The sequence below is a fragment of the Microchirus variegatus genome, assembly GCF_963457635.1.
Source record: "Microchirus variegatus genome assembly, chromosome: 17".
NCBI lineage: Eukaryota > Metazoa > Chordata > Actinopteri > Pleuronectiformes > Soleidae > Microchirus > Microchirus variegatus.
The window spans coordinates 13490210-13513553 of NC_139818.1; the positions used below are offsets into that span (position 1 = coordinate 13490210).

General features: G+C 39.8%; 2 protein-coding genes across 2 annotated transcripts in view; one reads left to right on the plus strand and one right to left on the minus strand.

Annotated features, from left to right (window-relative positions):
- Positions 1–978: 978 nt before the first annotated feature.
- LOC310939133 (thrombospondin-2-like) lies at positions 979–12457 on the minus strand (the record flags this gene model as incomplete). Its single annotated transcript, XM_083903799.1, has 20 exons — positions 979–1090; positions 1596–1735; positions 4086–4183; positions 4310–4450; positions 4951–5081; positions 5183–5410; positions 5834–6068; positions 6301–6419; positions 6796–6955; positions 7033–7140; positions 7246–7464; positions 7574–7708; positions 8486–8616; positions 8884–9057; positions 9131–9307; positions 9590–9754; positions 9845–9938; positions 11139–11423; positions 12113–12243; positions 12409–12457. The coding sequence occupies 20 exons, from the start codon at positions 12455–12457 to the stop codon at positions 1083–1085; spliced, it is 2928 nt and encodes a 975-aa protein (XP_083759925.1). The 3' UTR covers positions 979–1082.
- Positions 12458–15034: 2577 nt separating this feature from the next.
- The window catches only part of LOC310939221 (proteasome activator complex subunit 4B-like), a gene marked incomplete at both ends in the record, with an annotated part of 47374 nt that continues 39064 nt past the window's right edge, over positions 15035–23344 (plus strand). Inside the window, 6 exons of the mRNA XM_083903910.1 lie at positions 15035–15231; positions 16923–17063; positions 20002–20118; positions 21672–21716; positions 21865–22014; positions 22789–22852. Of these exons, the coding sequence (XP_083760036.1) occupies positions 15035–15231; positions 16923–17063; positions 20002–20118; positions 21672–21716; positions 21865–22014; positions 22789–22852 (714 nt within the window). The remainder of the gene's footprint in view (positions 15232–16922; positions 17064–20001; positions 20119–21671; positions 21717–21864; positions 22015–22788; positions 22853–23344) is intronic.

The window sequence follows — 23344 nt, forward strand, 5'->3', positions numbered from 1 at the left end:
CTCCATATCTCTCTGACCTTCTCCACATTGCCACCTCCTACCGCTCCCTCCGATCTTCCTCCTCCATCCACCTCTCTGTATCCTCCAACCGCCTCAGCACCATGGGGAGCAGAGCTTTAAGCCTCCTCTGGAATTCACTCCCACCAGACATCCGCAACTCTGACTCTCTTCCCCTCTTCATATCCAGACTCAAAACCCACCTGTTTAAAATAATTCCTCTCCATTTTCTGTTTACTGTCATCCTGTTAACTGTTTTTTTTTTGTTTTTTTTTTAAGTGTCCTTGAAAAGTGTCCTTGAAAAGTATCGAAAGTGTAGAAACATAAATGTTGCCAATTGTTACAAACTGCACCTTTAAATTAAATGTTTCTATTATGTTAAGTTATTTCAGGATTTGTAAAGCCAGTTATTTAAAAAAATAAAATAAAATAAAAACAATCAGTCAATTTCTTATTAACTGACTGTCTTGTACTGTACTTTTACATTTAGCTCCTTCTTGAATTATTACAGTAACGTCCAGTTGTTTTTGCTGTAAACTGTAAGTAGAAGCTTTCAAGTTGTTTTTTTTTCACATGAATAAATGATTTACGTCTCAAACCTCAAAGGCTTTGTTTCCTCTATCCCGTCATTCATTACTTCCACCACTAGAGGGCACTACAGACCGCATTGATGTAATCACACTGCAGTGGCATCGCCTGAAAAACAAACAAGCAAAAGAATCAACTGGATAAAAACTGGATTTTATTATTAAGATACCAGACATTTGTTCCACTTTCTCCGTCGTCCTCACACGTCTCTCTATAGTCACACTGGGTATCTGACAATAAATAATTATTTACAACTTTAAGGAAAGCACAAATGAATGCAGAGGGAAGTTCCATTAGAGATGCTGTCAGAGTCCACAGTTACATACAGCAAATGAGACAGTCTGAAATCAATGCTGCTGCATAAAAAGCTGCTAGATGATTGTCACTAACTGACAGGCTTGGCTGCGTCTGGCGCATCTCAGTTGTATTAAGATTTTCTGTGTGCATCTCTGGAGGGATGTTGACGCTGTTTTCTGTATATTTTTTAGCAAAACACATCAGTTATCTAGGGGAAGAAAACAAGAAAAAAAAAACAGATTATACAAGGTCATCAAATGGTGCCTTTTATGAGAGGAATGGGTTTACAGAAACTGGAGGACTTGTGTAACTAAAAAATGACAATAAAATCCCATCACATTAGAGAAGCTTGTGAATGCAGTGCAGTAAAAATAAATAAATAAATGAATGAATAAAAGAATAAATCAGTAATTTCGATCATGTTTCAGCAGTTCCAGCAGAGACACTGCCTCTGTAAAGTCAATTTGTTTCATTTCACTAATTATTGTAGTTCGTGGATTTAATCATCCAATATTTCACAAAAAACAATAATGATTAATAACAATGGTTATTAATCATCTCATGACCACACAGATTTCTCTTGTAATATTTTGGTGGCTCACATTGAGCAGTTACAACTACCTACAACAGAATGTCTTACTTCCATCCTTACTCTTTTCACACAGATTGTAAATGGGAATTAGTTTTAGCTAAAAACCTGAGATCCTGCTCACCTCTACACTCATATCTGAGGTCTGAGAAGAGGACACGCTCCTGAGAGAAGACAAACAATCCCAGTCTGCCTCCAGCCAGCGTGTGGTCGTACACTGCTCCTGAATCAGTCAAAATCTCCCTGCCCTCGTACACCACCACCCTGCACAGAATATGTACAACACAGGTAGGTACTGTTAATGAAAGACACCAATTAAGCTCATGGATTAAAGCAGCAGCTCTTGGTGAAGGCTGTGCATGTAGTTCATGTTAATGTTGGACCAGACTTTTCTATAACATAAAAAAAGTAGCTTCTCTCACTGCAAACTGAAGCTTAAGCCTTTTTTTTTTTTTTTTTTTTTAAGTATGACGCTGTCATGTAATCCATAAATTTGGGCCCTCACATGTGCATATTTCACATTAAGTTTAGTACACTTCACCAAGGACCCAAGGTGAGGAATTATCTGCCAGTACTTTTTTTTGTCTTCACAGCAGTTTAAAAGAGCTCTAAAATCACTTCTATAAACAAATCAATATTTTCCACATGGGCGTACTACTTCAGCTGGGTCAAATCAATGTTTCTCCTGCATAATATAGGTTTTATTGTCTCTTATACTGTATATCTATAGTAATGTCGATGTTTTATTCTGTAAAACTGCACTAACCTTCAGATGACTGTTTTGTATTCTTGTGTGTGACTATGCCCGACTGATTGCTTACCTGTATACTGTTATTATATCACGTATATATCTGTTATCCATACTGTTTTTTCAACAGAACACTGTGGTTTGAGCTAGTTTGTTACTATGCTTTGCATAGACTGAAAACTATATTATCCTCAGAGGAGGATGACAACTCTCAATTGTTTTAAAGCAATTCTCCCTCATATTTACATGGATGATATATTGTACTTTTTTTAAATTTCTTTTTATATGCGAAAATACATACATGCAAATACGAAAGCTTTGCTTCACTAACTCCTCATGTATTATTTCCAAATGCACAATTAAGGAAAATTACACTAATGACGGATTAACTTCAAGATTTGATGCCGGAGGCTGTAAGATGTCACACGCGAGGACAGATCCTCTTTAAGAAGTATTTCAAATGAATACAATAAATAAATAAATAAACAAACAAAATAAAATAAAATAATTCAAGGCTCTTGGGGGCACAAGAAAGGTTAGCACTGGCCCTGCAGTGGATAATTCTGGGCATATGACGTCAATCAGAGATATTTTAAAGCAGCTATATTGGATGTTTCAATGGCAAATTAAAAAACTCAAATGAGTGTCCTTCCGCCACAATATTCTTTTCAAACTCTACAATATATTTGCTAAACACACAGATTTTTAGCAGAACCAATGCTTGCATCTTTAAACATTATCAAGCCTCTGAAACAACCAAGCCTAGCACATAACAGCATTGTTCTTATAACCCCTCACTTTTTCTCAGCTTGAAAACAGAGCAGTCCTCTAAATTTGCACATGAACAGCACAAAGCAAATAAAACCCATTGCCTTGAGCTTTTTTTTTAAAGTCCATTAGAGAGGTGCAACTAAGCAGAAATAGATGTGGCAGGCTGAGGAGGACTAGGTACAAAGAGAGTGAATCACACTGTTATCATAACATAACTCTTGTTGATTGATGATATCCTTGAGTATTAGCACATCCAAGGGTGAATTATTCCTTCACGGTTGATACTGAATGAGATTTCAGGAGATTTAAGAAGTTAGTCAGCAGATTGGTCCCCCACTAAACCTGAACTGGTACTGACTGAAACCCAAATGTGTCATTTAAAGACTATTTTTGGCCATTTCATTCAAATTTGTTCAAGTTGTTTTTCTTCTTGTTTGTCTATGTTGTTTTAACAAACCATGATGTAGATATAAACACAGATTGATTAGATTATTACTGCTTTAGTAATGTTAAACATTGTTGTAAATACAGACACGGTGCCTGTTCATTCTAAGCAAGTGTGACGTTTCCTTTTTAAAGCATTCAGAAACAGATAGGAATGAGTGATGTTTTAAGACAGTGCAGCATATCTTGGAATATGACACTTAGAAAAATGGGCTATTGAATGCTTTAACTATATATTAAAATGATTTTTCATTTGGAAAGTTCTGTTGAGGTCCACAAACTTCAAAATTTAAAAAGTTGGTGTACTTCCATGACATGACATGACAACACATGTACAGGTGTTTGTAGGGATGCTTACATTTTAAAACGCGAGACAATTCTCAGTATAATTTAAATCATCAACTGAATCATCCAAACAAAAGTAAAGTAAAAGATGCAAAAGAGTGACCACCATCATTGAGGGCTACGGCGTTAAATGTAAGTCAGTGACGCACTGGTGATTCAGGGGTGAAAATAAAACCCATAGGGCAGAGCAACCACTGGCAATAGGGAATGTATAGGAGCTTCACCAGGCTTTAAAGTGCCCGGTTATAGCAGCTAATTTCTGTAAGAAGGAGACTTTAGTATTGCACGTGACAAATGTCTGTATACCTGATGAACCCAGTCTTGGGTCTATGGATCAGGTGCATGCGGTAAGCAGTGTAGTGCCTCCATCCAGTTTTATTGGGGTCATGCCACAGTGTTCTGACCTGGAACAGACGCACGCCCATGTGAGCACAGGACAAGAAAATTGCACTTAAGAATGTGGTCTTTATTGTGTCAGTCAGTCTGGTCTGTGAAGTCACATGCGAAGGCACAAAATGTCAGACTCATACCTGGTCTCTGGTATTTCCGGTGTGCCATAGTGCATTGCGTAGATACTCCCCAGGTCCTGTGCTGGAGTTGACCAGTTTAATGGAAACTCCCGCTGTGCCAAAAGCTTTAGAAGGCTTTTTCTCCCAGTAGGCCTGAGACACCTGCTCCCATATAAAGAAAGATCACGCAGGATATAAAAGTGTGAGGGTTAAACTGATGGAGTTGACGTCAAAGTCACATCACATCCCAAAGAAAATAAAAACCATACACTGCTTTTTACTGTTTCTTTTAAGTTTTATGAGTTATATTTTTTTCAGAAACTGGTCAAATTTGGTCGAATTAAACAAAAACAGCAGCATTATAATGATTTTGAGTTTACTCTTCAATTGACCAAGTGGAAAATGGGTGGAAAATCCCTTTAATGACCCTTTAAGGATAAAGTTATTCTGATTTTTAACTCATGTCTGACTATGACACTATTATGTAAAAATAATCTGTTTTGAATTTTTACAGCAGTGAGTCATGATCAGATTATGCTCTCAAGAATGAATGAACAGACTATTTTATTAGCAACATCAGTTTCATGAAAAAAATATCTTATTCAGATCATATTGGTATCCATGGAAGCATAGTCATTGTAAAGTCAGCATTTACGTCTCACCTGTTTCCACATCACAACATAGAACCGTTGGCTGGACTGATAGGCGAACACAAGGCCAGCGTAGTCATCATCTCGGTTAGTATTCACATAAAATGTCACACTGAAGTCGACAGCACTGAACTTGTCATATCCTGTTCAAACCAAGAGGATTGTTTTTAAGACTCTCTTTGTTTTACCCGAATGTTGGTTTTTTTGTTGTTGCCTTTTGGGGAGTATGACTATGTGATCTCACCAAGAGCGATTCCAGGGTCTGAGTTGGTTGTCTGCAGCAGCTCTGTGCCCTGGCCGCGGATCACCCACAGGGGGTCAGACTGCGTTGTGCCTTTAGGGTCCAGCAAAACAACCTGAAACTTCTTGAAGTCTGTAGAGCCAATATCTTGGTTCAGTGGACAGGGATCCAGCGCGTCTGGAATAGTGTCATTGTCAAAGTCATCAAAACAAGCTTCTCCACTGCCGTCACCTAAGAGAAAGGAGAGAGATGGATGTGTAACACCAGAATGGGGATAAAAAAGAGATAACGTATGCTTGTGAAGAGAAAGTCCTATGTAATTCTTGATCTATTAAACAATGTTTTAAGGACTAAACTTCACGAGAGCCATTAACTGTTTATGGACCACTGGGAACATAGATATACAGCATTTGTTGTTGTTTTGATTCTGGATTTTAAAAAGTGTCTAGTGACATGTTTCATTTCTTTGTTTTCTGATATGAGTCATTCTACCTCTGTCCGACAGTCTTACCTGTGTTTATGTTATTTTAATGTTATTCTACAGCACTTGGGGCAACTGTGTTGTTTTTAAATATGCTCTATAAATAAAGTGGATTGGATTGGTTGAGTCATCCTACGTTTGCCAAACTCTACATAAAGTGATGCAGCTCTGACCATCAGTGTCCATCTGGTCCCTGTTGGACACCAGTCTGCAGTTGTCACGATCGTCTGGGATTCCGTCATTGTCATCATCGTGGTCACAAGCATCTCCCCTCCCATCTTTATCGTGGTCGGCCTGGTTGCTGTTAGCAACATAGGGACAGTTGTCCAGAGAGTTTTGGTGGCCGTCCTCATCAATGTCCTTGTTGTCATCGCACATGTCCCCAACCAGGTCACTGTCAGAGTCCAGCTGCACACACACACACATTAAAAACTTACATAAGTAACATTCCCTCTTTGTTAACAAAAAAACAAACATCCATCAGTGATTATTTGTCACTAATAAATTGCATGAATGAGCTCAAAAGACCAGATGTTCTGTGACGCAAAACTATCACCACAGCTGTAATGTTTTCCCCCTGGTACAGACTTAAAGCAGATACAGTCATTTGTGTGATTTCATGAGTGTGTTTTCCATGAACCTGCAGTGGGTTGTGTAGAAGGGGACAGTTGTCACACTGGTCTCCAACACCGTCCATATCTGTGTCCCTCTGGTCAGTGTTGTAGACTGAGGGACAGTTGTCGTGGTCATTCAGAATCTCTGCATGAAGGAAATTCATTTAAAAATGTTTTTTCCTCTTGTATTCCGCATAAATACACAACATGCCAAATTAATTAAAGAACAATAGACAAGTACTTAGCTAAAGTACTTTTTATGAGCTCGTAATTTGTTGTGTTAATTTCCAAAAACTAGGGATACACTGGAAAAAACATAACTACAGGGAACATGGGAGCAACAATTGGGCATTTTAGATGAAAGGATAAATAAAATATATCATAAATGTTTAATACTGGGCCACTATGGGGTACAGTGGTGTGAAGAAGTTGTGAGCAAGAACAACATGGTGTTAAACCTATGTTATTTTACTTACAGGGAATAAAGGCAAGAATGAAAGTAATAAGTTCCAGGCTCGTACCATCTCCATCAATGTCAATGCTGCAAGCGTCTCCCTCTCCGTTGTCATCGGTGTCTCTCTGCAATGGGTTGCTCTCAAACGGACAGTTATCACAGCTGTCCCCAACCCCGTCTCTGTCTGAGTCATACTGCCGCGGGTTGAACACCAGTGGGCAGTTGTCCTATGTCAAACATCCACACAGAGGAGACGTGAATATACAGACACAGTTTCCTTTAAATGACTCAACCGCAATCTCACCCTCTCATCTATGATGCTGTCATTGTCGTCATCAGGATCACAGGCGTCTCCTTGTCCGTCTTTGTCCAGATCTTCTTGTCCAGAGTTTGGTATCATTGCGCAATTATCCTTCAGCAAAAATCACAGTTTATTATTTATTCACACCCAAACAGAACACATTAAAAGATGTTTCATTTTTTTATCTTGAATATTTATTTGCTAGCCGATTTTTACCTTCTGACAGTGATAGGTGGCATTTTGCTTGCAGGTCAGTCTGTTGTTGGGCCAACCGTCCAGGTCAGAGTCCTCGCCACACAAAAAGCCATCACCCGCAAATCCAACAGCGCACACACACCTGTACAAAACCTCAGAGGCCAGGCCCAGGTACAAACACGCAGCATACTTGTGGCAGGTGTGTGTGTTGTCTTTGCAGGGATTGTACGGCTCACACACCTGCAACAAAAGCATGCATCTGAGAAAACTAAAGTGACTCGTGATTGCACTTCAAAGTAAAGTGTATGTGCTGTATATAATAATAAGGCACAAAGAATAAAACACCTGCCTGAGTGGTTTTCAGGGCTTCTTTTAGTCCAAGGCCATATGGCTGCGTGCCTTTATATCGAGGAGGACAGGGCAGACAGTAGAACCCAGGGTCTGTGTTTACACACTCTGTAACACACACACCATCCACTTCACACTGGGGAAATAGAGGGATTAATCATGTTCAGCATATCAAACACAAACTGTTTGTACAACTGTGTTGCAAGAGTCAGGATCAAACTACAGAATAGTGATGTCTTCTGAGGCGGCCACTGTTGCAGATAAAGAGAAAAGTTAAAAGTTTGGCACAGTGATTTCCAAAGTGTGGACTGCTGTCCCCTGGGGGGCTGTAAAGGTACTGCAGTTGGGTCATGAGAGGTCATAAGAAAGAATTTTAATCTCAAGTTTTGTAAGTGCAAAATATTAAGGATTAATTTCAGCAAATTAATTTAGACAGTTAATTGACTCATGTAGAATGTTCTATGCTAAACTTGAAAAAACAACCTTGCTTTAGTTAAAAGTTCAGCTAAAATGACAAATAAATAACTCAAATAAACATATCACATTTAACAATTGTATATGTTATTTGTGGTTGGTTGTGAAATAAATATTATTGAAGTTGGGGTTTTTGTAGGTCATAGAGGATTTTCTAAGTTTAGAATAAGCCATAAGATTTCTTCCCTTTGGGAATGGCTGAATTTAGAGGCTGAATTATGTGAGAAAATGAGGTGAAAGATTCACTCTGTGGCCACAACAGGTTAAAAAGTCTACGTACAAAATAAGTGTTTTGACATTTCAGTCTTGGCCATAGTGGTGGACTGACAGTCCAAAAAACTAAGTAGGTATTATGTAAGAGCCTTTTGAGGTATCATATTGTTTCTGCAGCATTAGGTCATCCTCCTGTAATCTGATCTTTGTCTGCCTTGGACTTTACCTCATTTACATCTTCACAGTGAGTGCCATTGCCTTGTAAACCCAACGGACACTGTCCACATTCCCATGATCCCTCGCTGTGTGATGTGCACGTCACACCAGGAAAACATGGATTTGACAACAAGCACACGTCTGAAAAGACATAGGTACAAATTGAGTCACAAAGTAAATAATCCATAAAAGGGTCAATGGAAATTGAAACCTAAACTATTTACATCGCCATTAGCCTTAGTAATTGAATCAAGGGAAAGTATGTCATAGATGATATTGTTTTTAATGCTCTAATGCTTGAAAATATGTATCCTACAGCAAAAAAATGATTAGGTTTATCCACAGATGTGCTTAGCATTTTGTACACAATTACCTACAGCCTGAGGTTTTTGACACGCTTAAGTTTACCTATAGGACACGGTTGTTTGTTACAAGCTTTGTAGTCCACAGTGTCTCCGGCACAAGGCTTCCCACCATTCTGTGGGGCAGGGTTCAAACACTCTCTCTGGCAACTTGAAAGGCCTCCTCCACAAGATTCTGAGCACAGTGACCATTCACTCCAGCCTGTCCAGCCTCCAGCAACTGCACACAAACGTATCATTCATCTGTAAGGAAGTGCATAGGTGCAGAGTTTTATATGTGCATTTGTACTCACTGGGGCAGAGCGTGTTGTTGCATGGTTGTGTCTCTCTGGCGCTGCCTGAGCACCCTCTGCTGCTCTTCACTGGTGGTGGGTTGTTGCACAGACGTACACGTGTGATGCTTCCTTCTCCACATGTGGTTGTACAAGCAGACCAAGGCGACCAATGGCTCCAGTTCCCTTCAAGGTGCACTAGACATGAAACATGCACACATGTTTATTTTTTTACACTGTAAGTAACCTGGAAAATTAAAGAAAATATGCAGACCCCCACCACAGCTCTCTACTGTGTGTATGGCTGCAGGACTAAAACAATGTGTTTCCAATTATGACCGCAATCTCTCAAATCAATTTTTTGAAGTTTCTTATTTCTCTTTGAGGAATATCTGTTTAATTATCTTGGATTGGTTGTGCTCAAATGATTAAAACATAAATACAAGTCAAAACAGACCTGTGCAGTGATGTAAGACCTACCCTTGCGGTCACACTTCATTGGCATGCAGCTGCGAGTTTGAACCGACGGACCGGCGCACGCCGGCATGATGCTGTTACACGATCGGCCCCTTTGCTGCCCTCCACGTCCACAGGAGACAGAACAGTGGGTCCACTCAGACCATGGGGACCAGCCATCTTTGTTATCTTTATTTACATAGACAAACACACACAGAGTTGGTATACTTCGATCACATTTTGTTATTTTAGCACACAAATCTGGCAAATCAAACTTACCGAGACAGACAGGGCAGCACTCTTCATCAATAAAGGATGGATTTATGCAGGATACAGGAGAGCAAGACACCTGCTGACATACTGCCTCTCCATCCTAAATAAGGTAAAGATGAGGCAGACCAGTATTCAGGATCATTTAGACACTGTATACCATGCTATTTTAGCCACATGTTTTTTTAAGATGCTGAGGAACGGTATGACTCACAGGTTTGGTTATTCCCTCAATCCATTGATGACAAAACTAATTATATTTAATAAAGACACTCAACCATAAAATAATGGTAAAGGCAAACGAAGGCAGCTCTGGAAACACATTTAACCACATTGGTTTTCAAGCAAAACTTCCCCAACTGGTAACTACATTTTTCAGGAATGTGAGGATTATGCTCATTAACTTCCTTGGTGAGTATGATACCAGAATATTGCTACCACTTTAGTGTCTCTTTGTTGAATATGAAGATACTATTTTAACATAAAGATTTGAAGCGTGGAAAAACAAAGTTTAACAAAGAGACAGGCTTTAGATGTTATGCCTATTCATACTAACCATCTCCAACGCTTATACCCATTAAAGAAGGTGTGCCAGACAATTTCTTGGCCAAACTCAGAAGAGTGACTTTCTGGATTTAGTGGATTGTTTTTACCTTTGATCAGAGCCAGGCCAGCTGTTTCCCCCTTCTTTCCAGTCTTTTTGCTAAGTTAACATCATTATAGCTTGACTGTAGTGTGACAGCTCAGAAGTGGAGGGACTCAAATGAAAAAGGTAAGCAAGAAGGTCAAAACAGGCGGGCAAGAAAAAGGCCAGAAAAATACACCTGGGATAGCACAAAAATCTGGCAGAGAAGGAGGGAACAGACTGGTATATACACTGAAAAGTACATTGGTGGTAAAGAAGTGCTGAGTCAGTTGGCACGTTTCCCAAAATTTCAAACTAATCCTTTGGGGTTATAGGCTGCATCAGAGCTGTATTGATGTTTAGGATTCAAAATGTGTTGTTATTCCAGGATTTTACCAGAAGCTTGGATGTTATGGCAGTCAAGTCTGGGATTGTCTTTACATAATGAAATATTAAATAGTCTTACAAACAACAAGTAAAAGCTGGGAGACTTAAAAGACGCGTTCAAATCAGGTCAAGTGAAAATGAAGAAACGTGAGACTTGACTCTGGGGCAGAAACGAGGATAAACGAACGTGCAGTCTACATGACAGAGCTCACTTTCAATCAGACACTCGAGTGTTGTTGTCCTTGATTCCACTCTACTGTTACGCTTACAACAGGATTGAACAACACAAACCTGGCAAGTACAGGAGGTGCAGCTGTCAACCTCCCAATCCTCTCCCTGCTCATACACTCGTCCATCCTGCACACACCACAGCTCTCCGTCTCTGTATCCATCTCTGTCAAGATCATTGCCATCACTTCTCTCTCCATCTCGGCTGCTGTGTCCATCTCGGCTGATGCTGCTGCTGATGCTGCTGCTGTTGCTGCTACTGTTGTTACTGCTGTTGTTACTGCTGCTGTTACTGCTACTGTTGCTCAGGTCTGCCAAAGATAAGCGCATCTCTTCATTTTCTTTTAACTGCAAACATAAAAACACACAGAGCATTAATATATACATATTATATTATATATATTAATTACATATCATTATGACAGTGAGAATAGTGAGGCAAAACATACTTATTTCCATTTATATCGAATCTATCATTGCATCATACACAGTGACCTGCTTATTTAAGCTAGAGCAGTGTTCGGTCGCCAACATTTTAACACTAATGGTATTCTTCCTGCATGTTTTTCCCCAAAAGTACCATGACATGTGCCGCAAACCACAGAGCTCTCTGCCAGACAAGATGTTGCTGTTTGTTCCATTTGTACTGGAAGCCACTCTCAGTTGGTTTTGTCACTTAATTTTCCACAAAATGCAATCACACACAAAGTGCATTGAAAGAGATCATGGAAATTGTGCCAGATTGTTTAGAATAGTAATTGACGATTAATCGTTGGATTACTATTCCAAACAATCTAGCACAATTTCCAATTTCCAAGCTTTCTTTCAATGGGTTTTGTGGAAAAATGAAGCGACAAAGTGCAATTGTGCCGGATTGTTTTGATTAGTAATCCATTAATTAATTGTCAATTAATTATCCTTTACATTTGAAAAACATAGTTTTTAAGAAATTAAATCTTGCCCATGCCACATAAATAAATGTTGCTTTAAGAAACATGCAACATTCACATACACATGCATGCATTTGTGTGTCTTACTACTCTTTCCAGATCTTCGAGCAGGTTGTTGGTCACAATACGCAGGCCCTGGATCTCAGTCAGCAAAATCACCAGGTCCTCACACGGATGTCGACAGATTTCAAACGACACATTGTCGACCTTTGCACCGTCTACACCTGTAGAGGAGGCACAAGTGTGGGAGGTCTGTGTCTGCAGATGAGCCTGCATTAATGCAGCAGCACGATGAATGCAGAAACTACATGTGCATGACTCAGATAGCAGGTCGATGATGTGTCTATATGAGAAAATGCACATGTGAAAGAAGTCTGTGTTACCTGCATAGAGAAATATCAAAAGCCAGGAGAAACCTCTCAGTGGACTCATTCCTGTTCAAAAATAAATCACACATGCAGTCTTCATGAAAAAATATCAACCACACTGCTACAGCTGCAATACAAGCACAGCTGCTGCCATGAAGATAATAGAAGAAGAAGATAAAGAGGGAATTAACAGTGCATACCTGCGTTTCCTCGCAGCTCTGCCTTTCTCACGACAAGAAATCACAGCTGGTAGGCTCGTCCCTGCTGCAGCTCCACAGGGGCAGTGATGGAAAGTCTGCCTCCTTCTCCCTTTTCCTTATTCCCTCATCTCCTTGTTCCCTTCTCACCTTGGTGATCGGATCGGGGGGGGGAGGGGGGGAACCACCAGCAGCAAAGTTTGCTCAACAATTTGTCATCCAGAAGAAACTGGAAAGAGAGGAATTTGAGTGAGGAACATGCAGACAGCTCACTTATGTCTGTAGAAAGGTCTTGTGTGGTTATGTATTTGTTGGAGTGTGTGTGTCTGAATGTGTGCGTGTGTTACAGGCAAAAGTGGGGGTCATATATTACCCGTTTGTCTGGCGATGAACTGGGCTGCATATCTTACAGCATGACACCCAGCTGGATGGAAGGAGCTCTGTGAGTGTGTGTCCATGTCTCCGTGTGTGTGTATGTGCATGCTCTTTCATGCATACATTTGCGTGTGTTGACATCTCAGTGCAGGTTTTCCAAACACATCATTTTCACTTTTCAACCTTTCAAACTTAGGACACACACATACACAAACCTGCACGCACGCACTTATTGGCTGCCAGAGTTTTCCAATATTCTAGGAGCAAGAAAACTGGCAGCACCATTAATCACTGATGAAAACGAGATGCGTAATGTGTGTGTTTGTGTGCTCATGACACTGACTTCCTTGATTTCGACAGGAGATTGTGAGCTAAAGATGAGCAAGCTGATGGAATACAAAAACATCTACCTCTGTTGGGATTATCATCTCTTTCTCTCTCTCCGTGTGTGTCTCTGTATGTGTGTTTGGTCTTCTCCTGCTGAGTCAAAGAGGCATATCATCATCCTGAATCATATTTTCCATCTGTAGAGTTGTAGAATAATGAATCTCACAGATGTGTGCACACATACACATAAACACACACACATGCAAGGGCCTGTGCCCATACAAATACACACAAGTCCCTCGAATACACGCACACACTCACATTTCCAACGAATTTCCAGATAAGTAAAAGCATGAGAACGAAGAATGAAAAGGAACAGACAACATGTTTGTTCCTGGAAAAGCAGACGGTGAAAGCAGGTGTGGTCACTGCTCTTTGAGTCAGAGAAAGCAAAAAGGGAATAAGATGTAAAATAATAAAAAAATAAAAAATAAAAAATGGAAGTCAAGACTCGGGTGAGAGATTACTTGGGGTAAAAGCCAACATGATCATGGACTGATAGGCTTCATGGAAGGCACATTCGGTTCTGTTCAGTCCATCTTCCCCTGTGTGAGGGCATCACGCTTGTTGCCACAGACGGGTAAATGTAACTGAAAGGTGCAGCTCTATCACTGGCTGACATCTGACCCAGAAAACCATGAGGCACTTTCGGACAAAAAAAAAGGTGGAGTGACAATGTGCAATTGGCTCGTTTCTCCTTGCAACTGGACCTTTACTTTCCACTCCGGGCCCTCACTGTGAGCGGATATGTGATAGGTAGACTAGACGATATCCTGCTATTGCTGCCTGCGCTGCGTTAAGCATGCAACTTACATGGGCTTAAGGTAAAAGGATTTACATGGAAGCTAGAGCAATGTAATGCATGGACACTGGACACTGGGGACAAAGATGTCAAAAGACCACAGGGGGAGACATTAATAACCAGAGGAGGGAAGGACAAGGAGGTGTTGGGGACAATGTTGGATAGTTAGCTGGATAGACAGCTAGATAGATAGACAGACAGACATTATGTGTACATGTATAGACAGATATATGGGTAGTTGTAGTGTAGCTGGATGTATAGCTATAACGAAGGTGTCATTCCTACTAACAGCCACTGTGGGTCAGTAGAACAGTATAGAGAGTTTAATCCACTTATCAGATCATCCTATATTCTGCAGATTAGTCCGTTGCACGCAATCAATCATTCACTCACTCACTCATCAGCTCTGGCACTTATTGTCCACTTTATGACGTCTTCCAATTTTCCTGCCAGTCATCAACCAAGCAAGTTTCAACAAAATAAAACTTGTATGTACCATGTAGGCATTTAACTCATCAAGTGTAGCTGAAACCAAAAGCCTTTGACCTTAAATCCTCAACCTCACTAATGTAATGAACGCGCGCACACACGAGGTCGGTGGATATGTGTGTGGTTAGAGAGGTGAGATGGTGCAGTGCGCGACCGCGCAGGTCAGAGTGGCAGTGGCCTTCTTCATCTCAACACCCAGAGCTTTGCAGCTCAACGAGCGTGACACACTTTCCCCTTCCGCTCGCTCTCTGGACACAGAGGATTAGGTGCACTAACTTCAGCAACGCACTTCCCAGAAAGCACAGCAGCCACTAAAGAACGAGGACCAGCGTGTTCTCTCCCCCCACCTCCACATCCTGTCACTCTCTCTGCAGCTGACTGTCACCGGGACATGACTGAGGATGGAGACATGGCTGCTGGGTTCATCCCTCAGAAGGAGATTGTGTATAACGGCATGCTGCCTTACTCCAGCCGCTTGGACCGGGAGGCCACGCAGCTGCTGGCAGGGATCAAAGCAGGCTTGTCCAGGGCTGTTCTCCTCAGAGAGCTGTGGCCTGGAGTCGCTTTCTGGTGCAGGAAACTCTTCTCGTAAGTGCTGGAGCAAGGTCCTCCTACAAGACCAAGATCAACCACACAATTAGTCATATAGGATTCAAAATAATAGTAATAATAATAATGATGAGATACAGTGTACATAGAAGATTATTCACTATTCACTTTTTAAGCGTGAGTATATTTCTGTGGACAACCAGACAACACACATCTGAACAAATATTATTGTCTGTGTCAACAAAAACAAAATAGATGAGAGTGTAGAGTGTGTTAAGCTGCAAGAGCTGTGATAAATAAACCACCAATTTAATCCACAATCCAACTGTTCAATAATTCAATATTTTAATGCATTTTAATAGATTGAAATAGACACTTAACGATTTGCATTGCAGTGTTTACATAGGAGGAAACATAAAGACAAAATTATGTTTTAATATATCAGGACAGTACTATGAAACTTTTAGTTTATATTTGTATAGAAAATGGTGCCTTTGTCACTCGCACCCTGCACTTGAACAAATAATTCATGTTTTATGTATAGCTCTTTACATAACGAGAGAAAAAACAGGAAGATTAATGAAACATGTCCAATTGAAATACTGGCTTCACTGATAACAATGGTGCAGCTAGTGTATTCACAAAAAAGATTTTCCTTCAGGGGCAAGGCCCACTACCCCTCTCACAAATGTCTCAGCCTGAGGAGAAGCAGACGAGGCTATGCATTAAACTATATATGGACTGTGACATGCATTACACCATGATGTGGATCATTTTAGTCTGGATTGGGAAGCACTCAGTCTGTTCTTTTCTCCAATGTTATACACATTCTGTACACGTCTGCTCTAAAGCAGACAAACTTTTACTTTCAATCGCCGATGTAGGTTCAGTGTTAAACTGAACCTTCAGTGTTAAACTGAACCTACATTGAAAAAAATAAATAAAACAAGTGTTTTGGCAGGTACAAGTGCAGCTTATTTACTTATTTTATAAAAGTTGGCAAACTTAATTGAACCACAAGCATGCAATGGTTTTAACACCGTTTGCTGCTGTTGTATATTTTACATATCACCTCAAAGTACTATCATATTAATCATTGTAATGTAATTTTGTGAAAACAGACCACAATAAACTAACCTTGAATTAACCGACACAGCATGCAGTGTACAAGGTTTTAGTAAACCTGCAACTTTCTGCACGCAATCCCTGGGCAGGTAGATACAACAATAAATGAATAGAATAGGACTAATATGTCATAAAATGTTACTACATACATTCCTGTATTTTACCTCCACTTAATGACGATAATTCAGAAATTTGTGCAAAGCTGCAACAATAATAGTGTCAATAGCAGCTGTATGTTAGTTTAAAACTGTGTAAGTCAATGATAATCAGTGACACAAAAACTGTAAGAAGAATTATGCCCAGCAAGTTCAAGAGTAAAGCTTAACTGGGGTCAGTTAAAAGACTAATCATCTGTTTCCTGTGTGGTCTGTTAGCTACAGAGACAGCATGACTAGTAAAAGTCACACAGTGTTGCTTTAACATGGTGTTGCTGTCTTTATGTCTGCCTTAAAGAGAACACCAGGGCATCATGTTCTGCCTGCCCTTTAACTTTAAATTAAGACTTTTAATGTGCTTTGTTTTCTTGGCATCAACTCAGAGCACGAGCCACTGACACTGTGGATTAACTGTGATGAGACTCACCAACGGTCACTTCTCACCCACAGCTATCTGAAGCTCTACGGCCGGAGGTTCAGTAAAGATGACCACATTTTCTTCATCAAGTTGCTCTATGAGTTGGTCACACTGCCGAACCTGGAGCCTCACATGATGCAGAGCTACGCCAGGCTGCTTATTCACCTGCTCAAGTGGGTTGGACACACACACACACACACACACAAAGTGGTATCTGAGGGACACAGTAAGGAACTTTGGATTGATTTGGGCAGCAGCAAAGCTTTTATGTGTAAATAAAAATGGTAGCAGGAGAGGAAGATTGCCCATGGATCCAGATGCCGGTCTAGAACATGCTGGAGAGATGATGATATATATACCCCACCTGGTCTGGGAATGACATTTATTAGTTACATAAGATTAGTGGACAGCTGAACATAAAGACAGTTACAAAACATTACATATTTTTACTACAAAATATGAAAAATGATAAGCAATAAAAACAACACATCACAACCTATTTAAATATTCCCAGCAACATTAAAACACAACAATGTTAGGGTTCATATGTAATGTTGATGGCCCTGGCTGTCCTAACATTGTTGGGGTATATAGTAAGAACTCCTTTAAAGTGGGAGGAGCCTCCCGTGGCCTGGAAGTTCAAACCATTATTCTAAAACTCGTTTACACGTCCTAAAACAAATTAACATTTTTGAAAACAAAAGGACTGTGTTTTTTGTTAATTTGTTTCAGGATTTGTGAAAGTTGATAATTAGTTTTAAAAAAAATTTAAATTTGTTTCAAGCTTTCCTCATTTGTTTTGGAATATGTAAAACTCGCCACCATAGGAGGAGTGAAATATCATAGTTCAAAAACAAATCTCCAAACCAATGACAGAACTATCGGGTGAGCAATCGGGTCATCGTCCAATGTTTTGACCTAACGTCTTATTCGATTAAGTTGTTAGCGTGTAGAAAGGCAGAGAAAGAGCAGAGGTCAGAGCACAAAAGTTTCGTGAGCAGCAATATAACCAAGTTCGAGCACACAGTTTGAGCAAATTTGAGCGAGAGCTGAGTTTTGAGCGACAATATCACAAAATCTTAACGTGAAATCAATAAATAATGCTCTCAAATCAATATAATATGCTCTTGAATTAAAATGGGAAATAACCCCCATAATTACTGAATCAGGATTTAACTGAAGTGAAAACAATTGACAAGCCTATAAGACTATAGTTGGTCTTTAAGTAGTTAATAAATGTCTTACAGTAACACATAATAGTCATAGTTTCAAATTTCCTGTCAACTTTTTACATATTTTTTTACAAAAACACAGCGGGCTGCCGGTTGCCTGCCCTAGCAGATTTTCTGGGGGAAACCCTGTATCGCTATATGATTGTTTTGCAATCTATTGATGATCACAGAATCGTTGAAATGTGATATTATTGGTATTGTGGACCATGTACCGTAGATTGTATCGTATCATGAAGTACCCTGTGATTCCCACCTCTAACACACACATTTGTACAGCATTCATAGAGGGGACACTCATAGAAAGAATGCCTTACCCTAAACTAAATTTAAACTGGGTTACCCTAGTCATAAACCTCAAAAAGCCATTTTAAGGGGTGCATGTGGTCCAGGTTTTTTTGGTCCCCATACAGATACCATACACACTTATCCTTAGCATGAAAAAAAAAAGCATGTTGGCCCACTGTTACATTTATTAAAGAGTGTATTTTTGAACTCTATGCCTTTGTCTTCAAACATCAATTCTATCACTTCTCCTGTGACTGGAAGATATTATCCACGACAGTCACATCCATCACTTCCCATTTGTCTGTAGGTGTTTTCACCTTTTTTCACATCCATCACAAAACATCTTGATGTAAATGTCATTTGTTTGAGTGTTTTCCATTAGGTGAGAAGAGAAATATCTGGGTTAACGGTATATTAAGTGCCAGGTTTCACAGCTGAGAGATGAATTTGATATTCTACTTAACACGCTGAGTCTCGATCGGCTTTCTCTCCTTTTTTTTTTTCCACCGTCTCAGTTCGTCTTTCCTTCATTTTTCAAATCTCCCTGATGAGACACTCTTCCATAGCTGTTAGATGAATGCAGAAAGAGGAGAGAAGTCTGAGGCTGTGGAAACTACACATATTCTCCTGTGCAGGGACTCTCAACCTTTCTGTGGTGGGGGTTTATAGTTGTAGAGATCATGATTTAGAAGAAGAAAAGGTGTAATACAAAGAGAGGACAAAGAAAGATATTATGTGAAAGTTTCTCAGGAGGACAACCATGCTATTTAAAATATGTAGGATGTTTGAAGAATCAAGAAAACTAGCGACTTGGGTTTGCTTGCAAAAAGCCATTCAGATCACAAAGCCTTTTCATTTTTTCCTCAATGGAGTGTCACATATGGAGTATAGTCATGTAAAAAAAACAACTGGGTTCACACCTACAAATGACTAATGTCAGCACCTGTCAGTGCAGTTTCACATAATGAGAAGAAAGAATAACAGTGTTGTGTTTGCAGACATGTCTGAAGGTTGGCAGTCATCATGTTGAGAACAGCCTGTGAGGCAGTGATTCACTTTCTCACCACACTTTCAGACACCCTGGAGTTTCTCACAATAATCTAACAAAATGACTGTGATTTTTAACTTTCAGAGCTAAGTGGGTCTTTTGTTTAGGCCATAGGAAGTATGTCTTCAGTTTGTCTGCATCTCTGTCCTTCATATTCTCTAATATGATATCTCAAAAGCGTCTTGAGGGAATCTTTTCAAATTTGACACAAAGATTCACCTGGACTCTAGGATGGTCAGTGTCACTGTGATGTGACCTCAAACATATACAGCTTTTATCCTGTTAATGTGATAAACTAATCCTTCCAAATTTGGCAAAAACATTGGCCTGGACTCAAGAATTAACTAATTAGAGTTGGGTGGCCAAAAGGAAAAAGGACAAGATTACAGTGGCCTCCCAAACCATTTTTCTTTTCAGTCAACATTAATGTGCTGGACAGTTATATTGGTTCCTTTAAATGTTTGAATGTCAAATAACCCATACTTGCTGTCATTGAAATGCTTATAAACGGACTAGAAAGATAATAACCGTCTTCTTCTCAAACAGGAAGAAGGAACTTCTGTCAAGGGATGACCTACAGTTACCATGGCGACCACTTTATGATTTGTATGAGAAGGTCATTTACTCCAAAACTGAGCATCTTGGACTCATCTGGTTCCCCAGGTATGTAATCTCAGCTTTACTTTGACCTGCTGTTAGAAGTTCAAACACTGTATCAGGTATATGGTAGCTGGTTTTAATAATGCAAAACATTATTGCATACTTTGCAGATACAGTGAAGAAAAAGGTTGAACTTGAACACTTTTTTTTCTCACATACTTATTTCCTGCTTTTCTAAGAATAACATTTCATCAGGACTGTCCAAAAGTGACATATGCGCAACTAAAACAAATTAATCAAAATATGACCCGTTTGTTATCAACACAACAAATCACCATTTTAAGGGGGCCATGTGCTGGACTGTTTCCTGCACACAGACGTCAAACTAACAGCTGGTCCTGAGAAATTCTGGTTTAATCTTCGTCGTGACGATGCAAAAACCAATGTTCACATGTGAAGCTAAAATATGAATTAGGGCTGGTTTCTGATTTGTCTCTAACTTAGATAGACAGAGAGAGAAAGAGCGAATCTGCCTTTCTCCTGATATAATTATTATCATGTATACCGATTCAGCCTCGACACTAAAACTACTGTGACAGGTGTCAGTTATCGCTGATTGAATGTCAATATCATGATCAACAGATTCTGGGAGGCCAAACTCAAGGCGCTCTGTCAACATGGGCACTGTAATTAAAAATGACAGAATGAAGCAGTGACACACACCATGTGAACCAGAAATGTGTGGGGTTTTTTTTAACAGCTCTGTTACACATCTGTTCCAAACCCTAAACTTAAAACTGTTTAAAAAAAAACATATCCGTTAACTGAAATAAAAATAAAAACTTGTAGCGAAAATGTGCTTAGTTCTTGTCTTTGTAAATTGATTTAATACATAAGCCTTTTGGGCTCATATTAAGTGTATTTATTTTTTCTCTTTATCCGAGACAGCATTTTCATTCATTCATAATGAAATGTTTTTAATTTGTTTTTGTTTACAATGTGGAACATAAGGCTATGCAAGTTAAAGATAACATTTGTTATGTAGTTAATTGGGTTAGTTGGTTCATTCAAATGAATCAAACGTCTAGGGGTTTATTTTTTATGTTTTTCCTCTATTATTTATGTTGTTATGTCCATGTCTGTCTTTATACTGTTTTATATACTATTTATACAATTTTTTTTTACCTGGTACAATAACTGTTATGTTTGATTCCCCCCATGCTGGGTTTTTATGACACAATATTCATTACGACCTTTTTGAATGTTGCACAAAAAACTCAAATTAACACTAAAACTATGACAAATTCATAAAAAAAAAACTGATTTTTAAAAACAATAAGTTTAAAAACAGCTCTATATGTGTCCCTGTGATGGACTGGCGATCTGTCCAGGGTGTCCCCCGCCTGTCGCCCTATGTTAGCTGAGATTGGCGCAGCACCCCCCCCGCAACGCTCATGTGGAGGATAAAGTGGTAGAAAATGGATGGATGGAAAACATCCAAAAAAACTATTATAACTGTGATGAAGTGATGATGAAAATACCTGGTTGGTTGTAACGTGTAGATCTGGCTGAATTCCTCCACACAAACACTCATCTCCTCTCTCTGCTTGTTTCAGCTCTGTGGAACACATTTTAAAGGCTTTGATCAAAAGCTGCAGACTGTAAGTCTCATTCTCTGTGATCATGTCATTTGAACAGCGGATCATGTTTCTCTTTGATCTTCAGTTGAGCTGTGTACTGTGGGGATCAGTGCTTGTATTTGTATCTTGAGTGTGTTTTTGTTTGTCTGCATCTGTGGCGTACACTCAGGTATTTCCCCGCATCGTCCACCAAGGAGATGCTGGATGAGTGGCGCCCCCTTCTGTGCGTGTTTGATATGGTCATGCAGAAGGCCATCAGTAACATGGAGCTGTTCCTGCCCACCATCATGTCTCCAGAGGAACACAGCCAGGGCTTCCAGTAAGTGGACCGACATGAATGGCTCTGCCTGGAAGCAGGTGTGAATGCAGAGTGCAACTTGTCAGAGCCAAAGCTAACACACAGGGCTTATGTTTGGAGACACACCCTTCGTTTATTTAAAGAACAGAAAATGACAAAACATGTTTCTTTTCCTTGCCATGTTTGTTCCCGTTATGGAAACACAACCATTACCTTTACTATTGAATCTCAGTATTTGTAGTAATTTGGTTGTATCTTGTAACTTGCATTGCCATTAGCATACACATCATGTCTGACCACACTTCCAGGCTCTGTAAGTGTTCATGCCTTGGCACCTGGGAGCTTCAATAATTAATGTACCTCTGGCGTCAGCAGTGCTTCTGCTCTTTGTTTGCTAATATTTGTCTTTCTTGGAATTCCCCCTCACACCACCACCACCACCACCACCACCACCATTCTTTCCCCACACCCGTCACTGTGATGGCTACCAAGCCAGTGTTCCCTGCATTCTTTAGTATATTCACTCTTTTGCAAGTTATTTGTCTGGATTTACTCCTGGTTTCATCAGCGGTTTCTGCAGTTTCCACAATACATCATCTTTAATACTTTTTTTTCTTTTTTCCACTTCAGTATTTTTCTGTCTCTCTTTCACTGAATCTACACAAGACTGTGGGGGGGGTTCATATTTTTGGGAATAAGAGAGATGAGGGGAATTCTGCCTCAGGTGTGTGTGTGTGTGTGTGTCTCTCTCTGGGGTTATGAATATAAAGGTGTTTTTCTTGTGCGTGTTTTCAGGTTGTGGTTTGATGAATTAATGAACCTTTGGATGGCAGTGCAGAATCAGCCAAGCTGGGAAGGGGTGAGTCACATGCAAGCACACACTCACAGATGTACACACACAACATGTATGCACATGTGCAGATGCATGCACACACACACACACACACAAACCTACCTCTCCTACATTCCTTAGACCCTCACCCTAACCTTATCTACCATAACTAAATGCATAGCCCTAAACTTTATCCTTACCATTAACCTAACCCTCAAAAAAAATGATAGAAACGGTGATGTCTGACCTTATTGTTCTCATTATGAGACACACACACACACACACACACACACACACACACACACACACACACACACACACACACACACACACACAATCATCATACTTAAATTAAGCCTAACTTTATTCTAACCTTAAAATATAAGAATGAAATGTGAATTTCATTAAAGTCTCATTGCAAAATCAAAATTACACAAAGACGAAATAATTGAAACCTTCCCCATTTCCTCTTATATCTGTAAAGCCAGGTGGGAATTAGATTTATTTAAGCTAATTAAG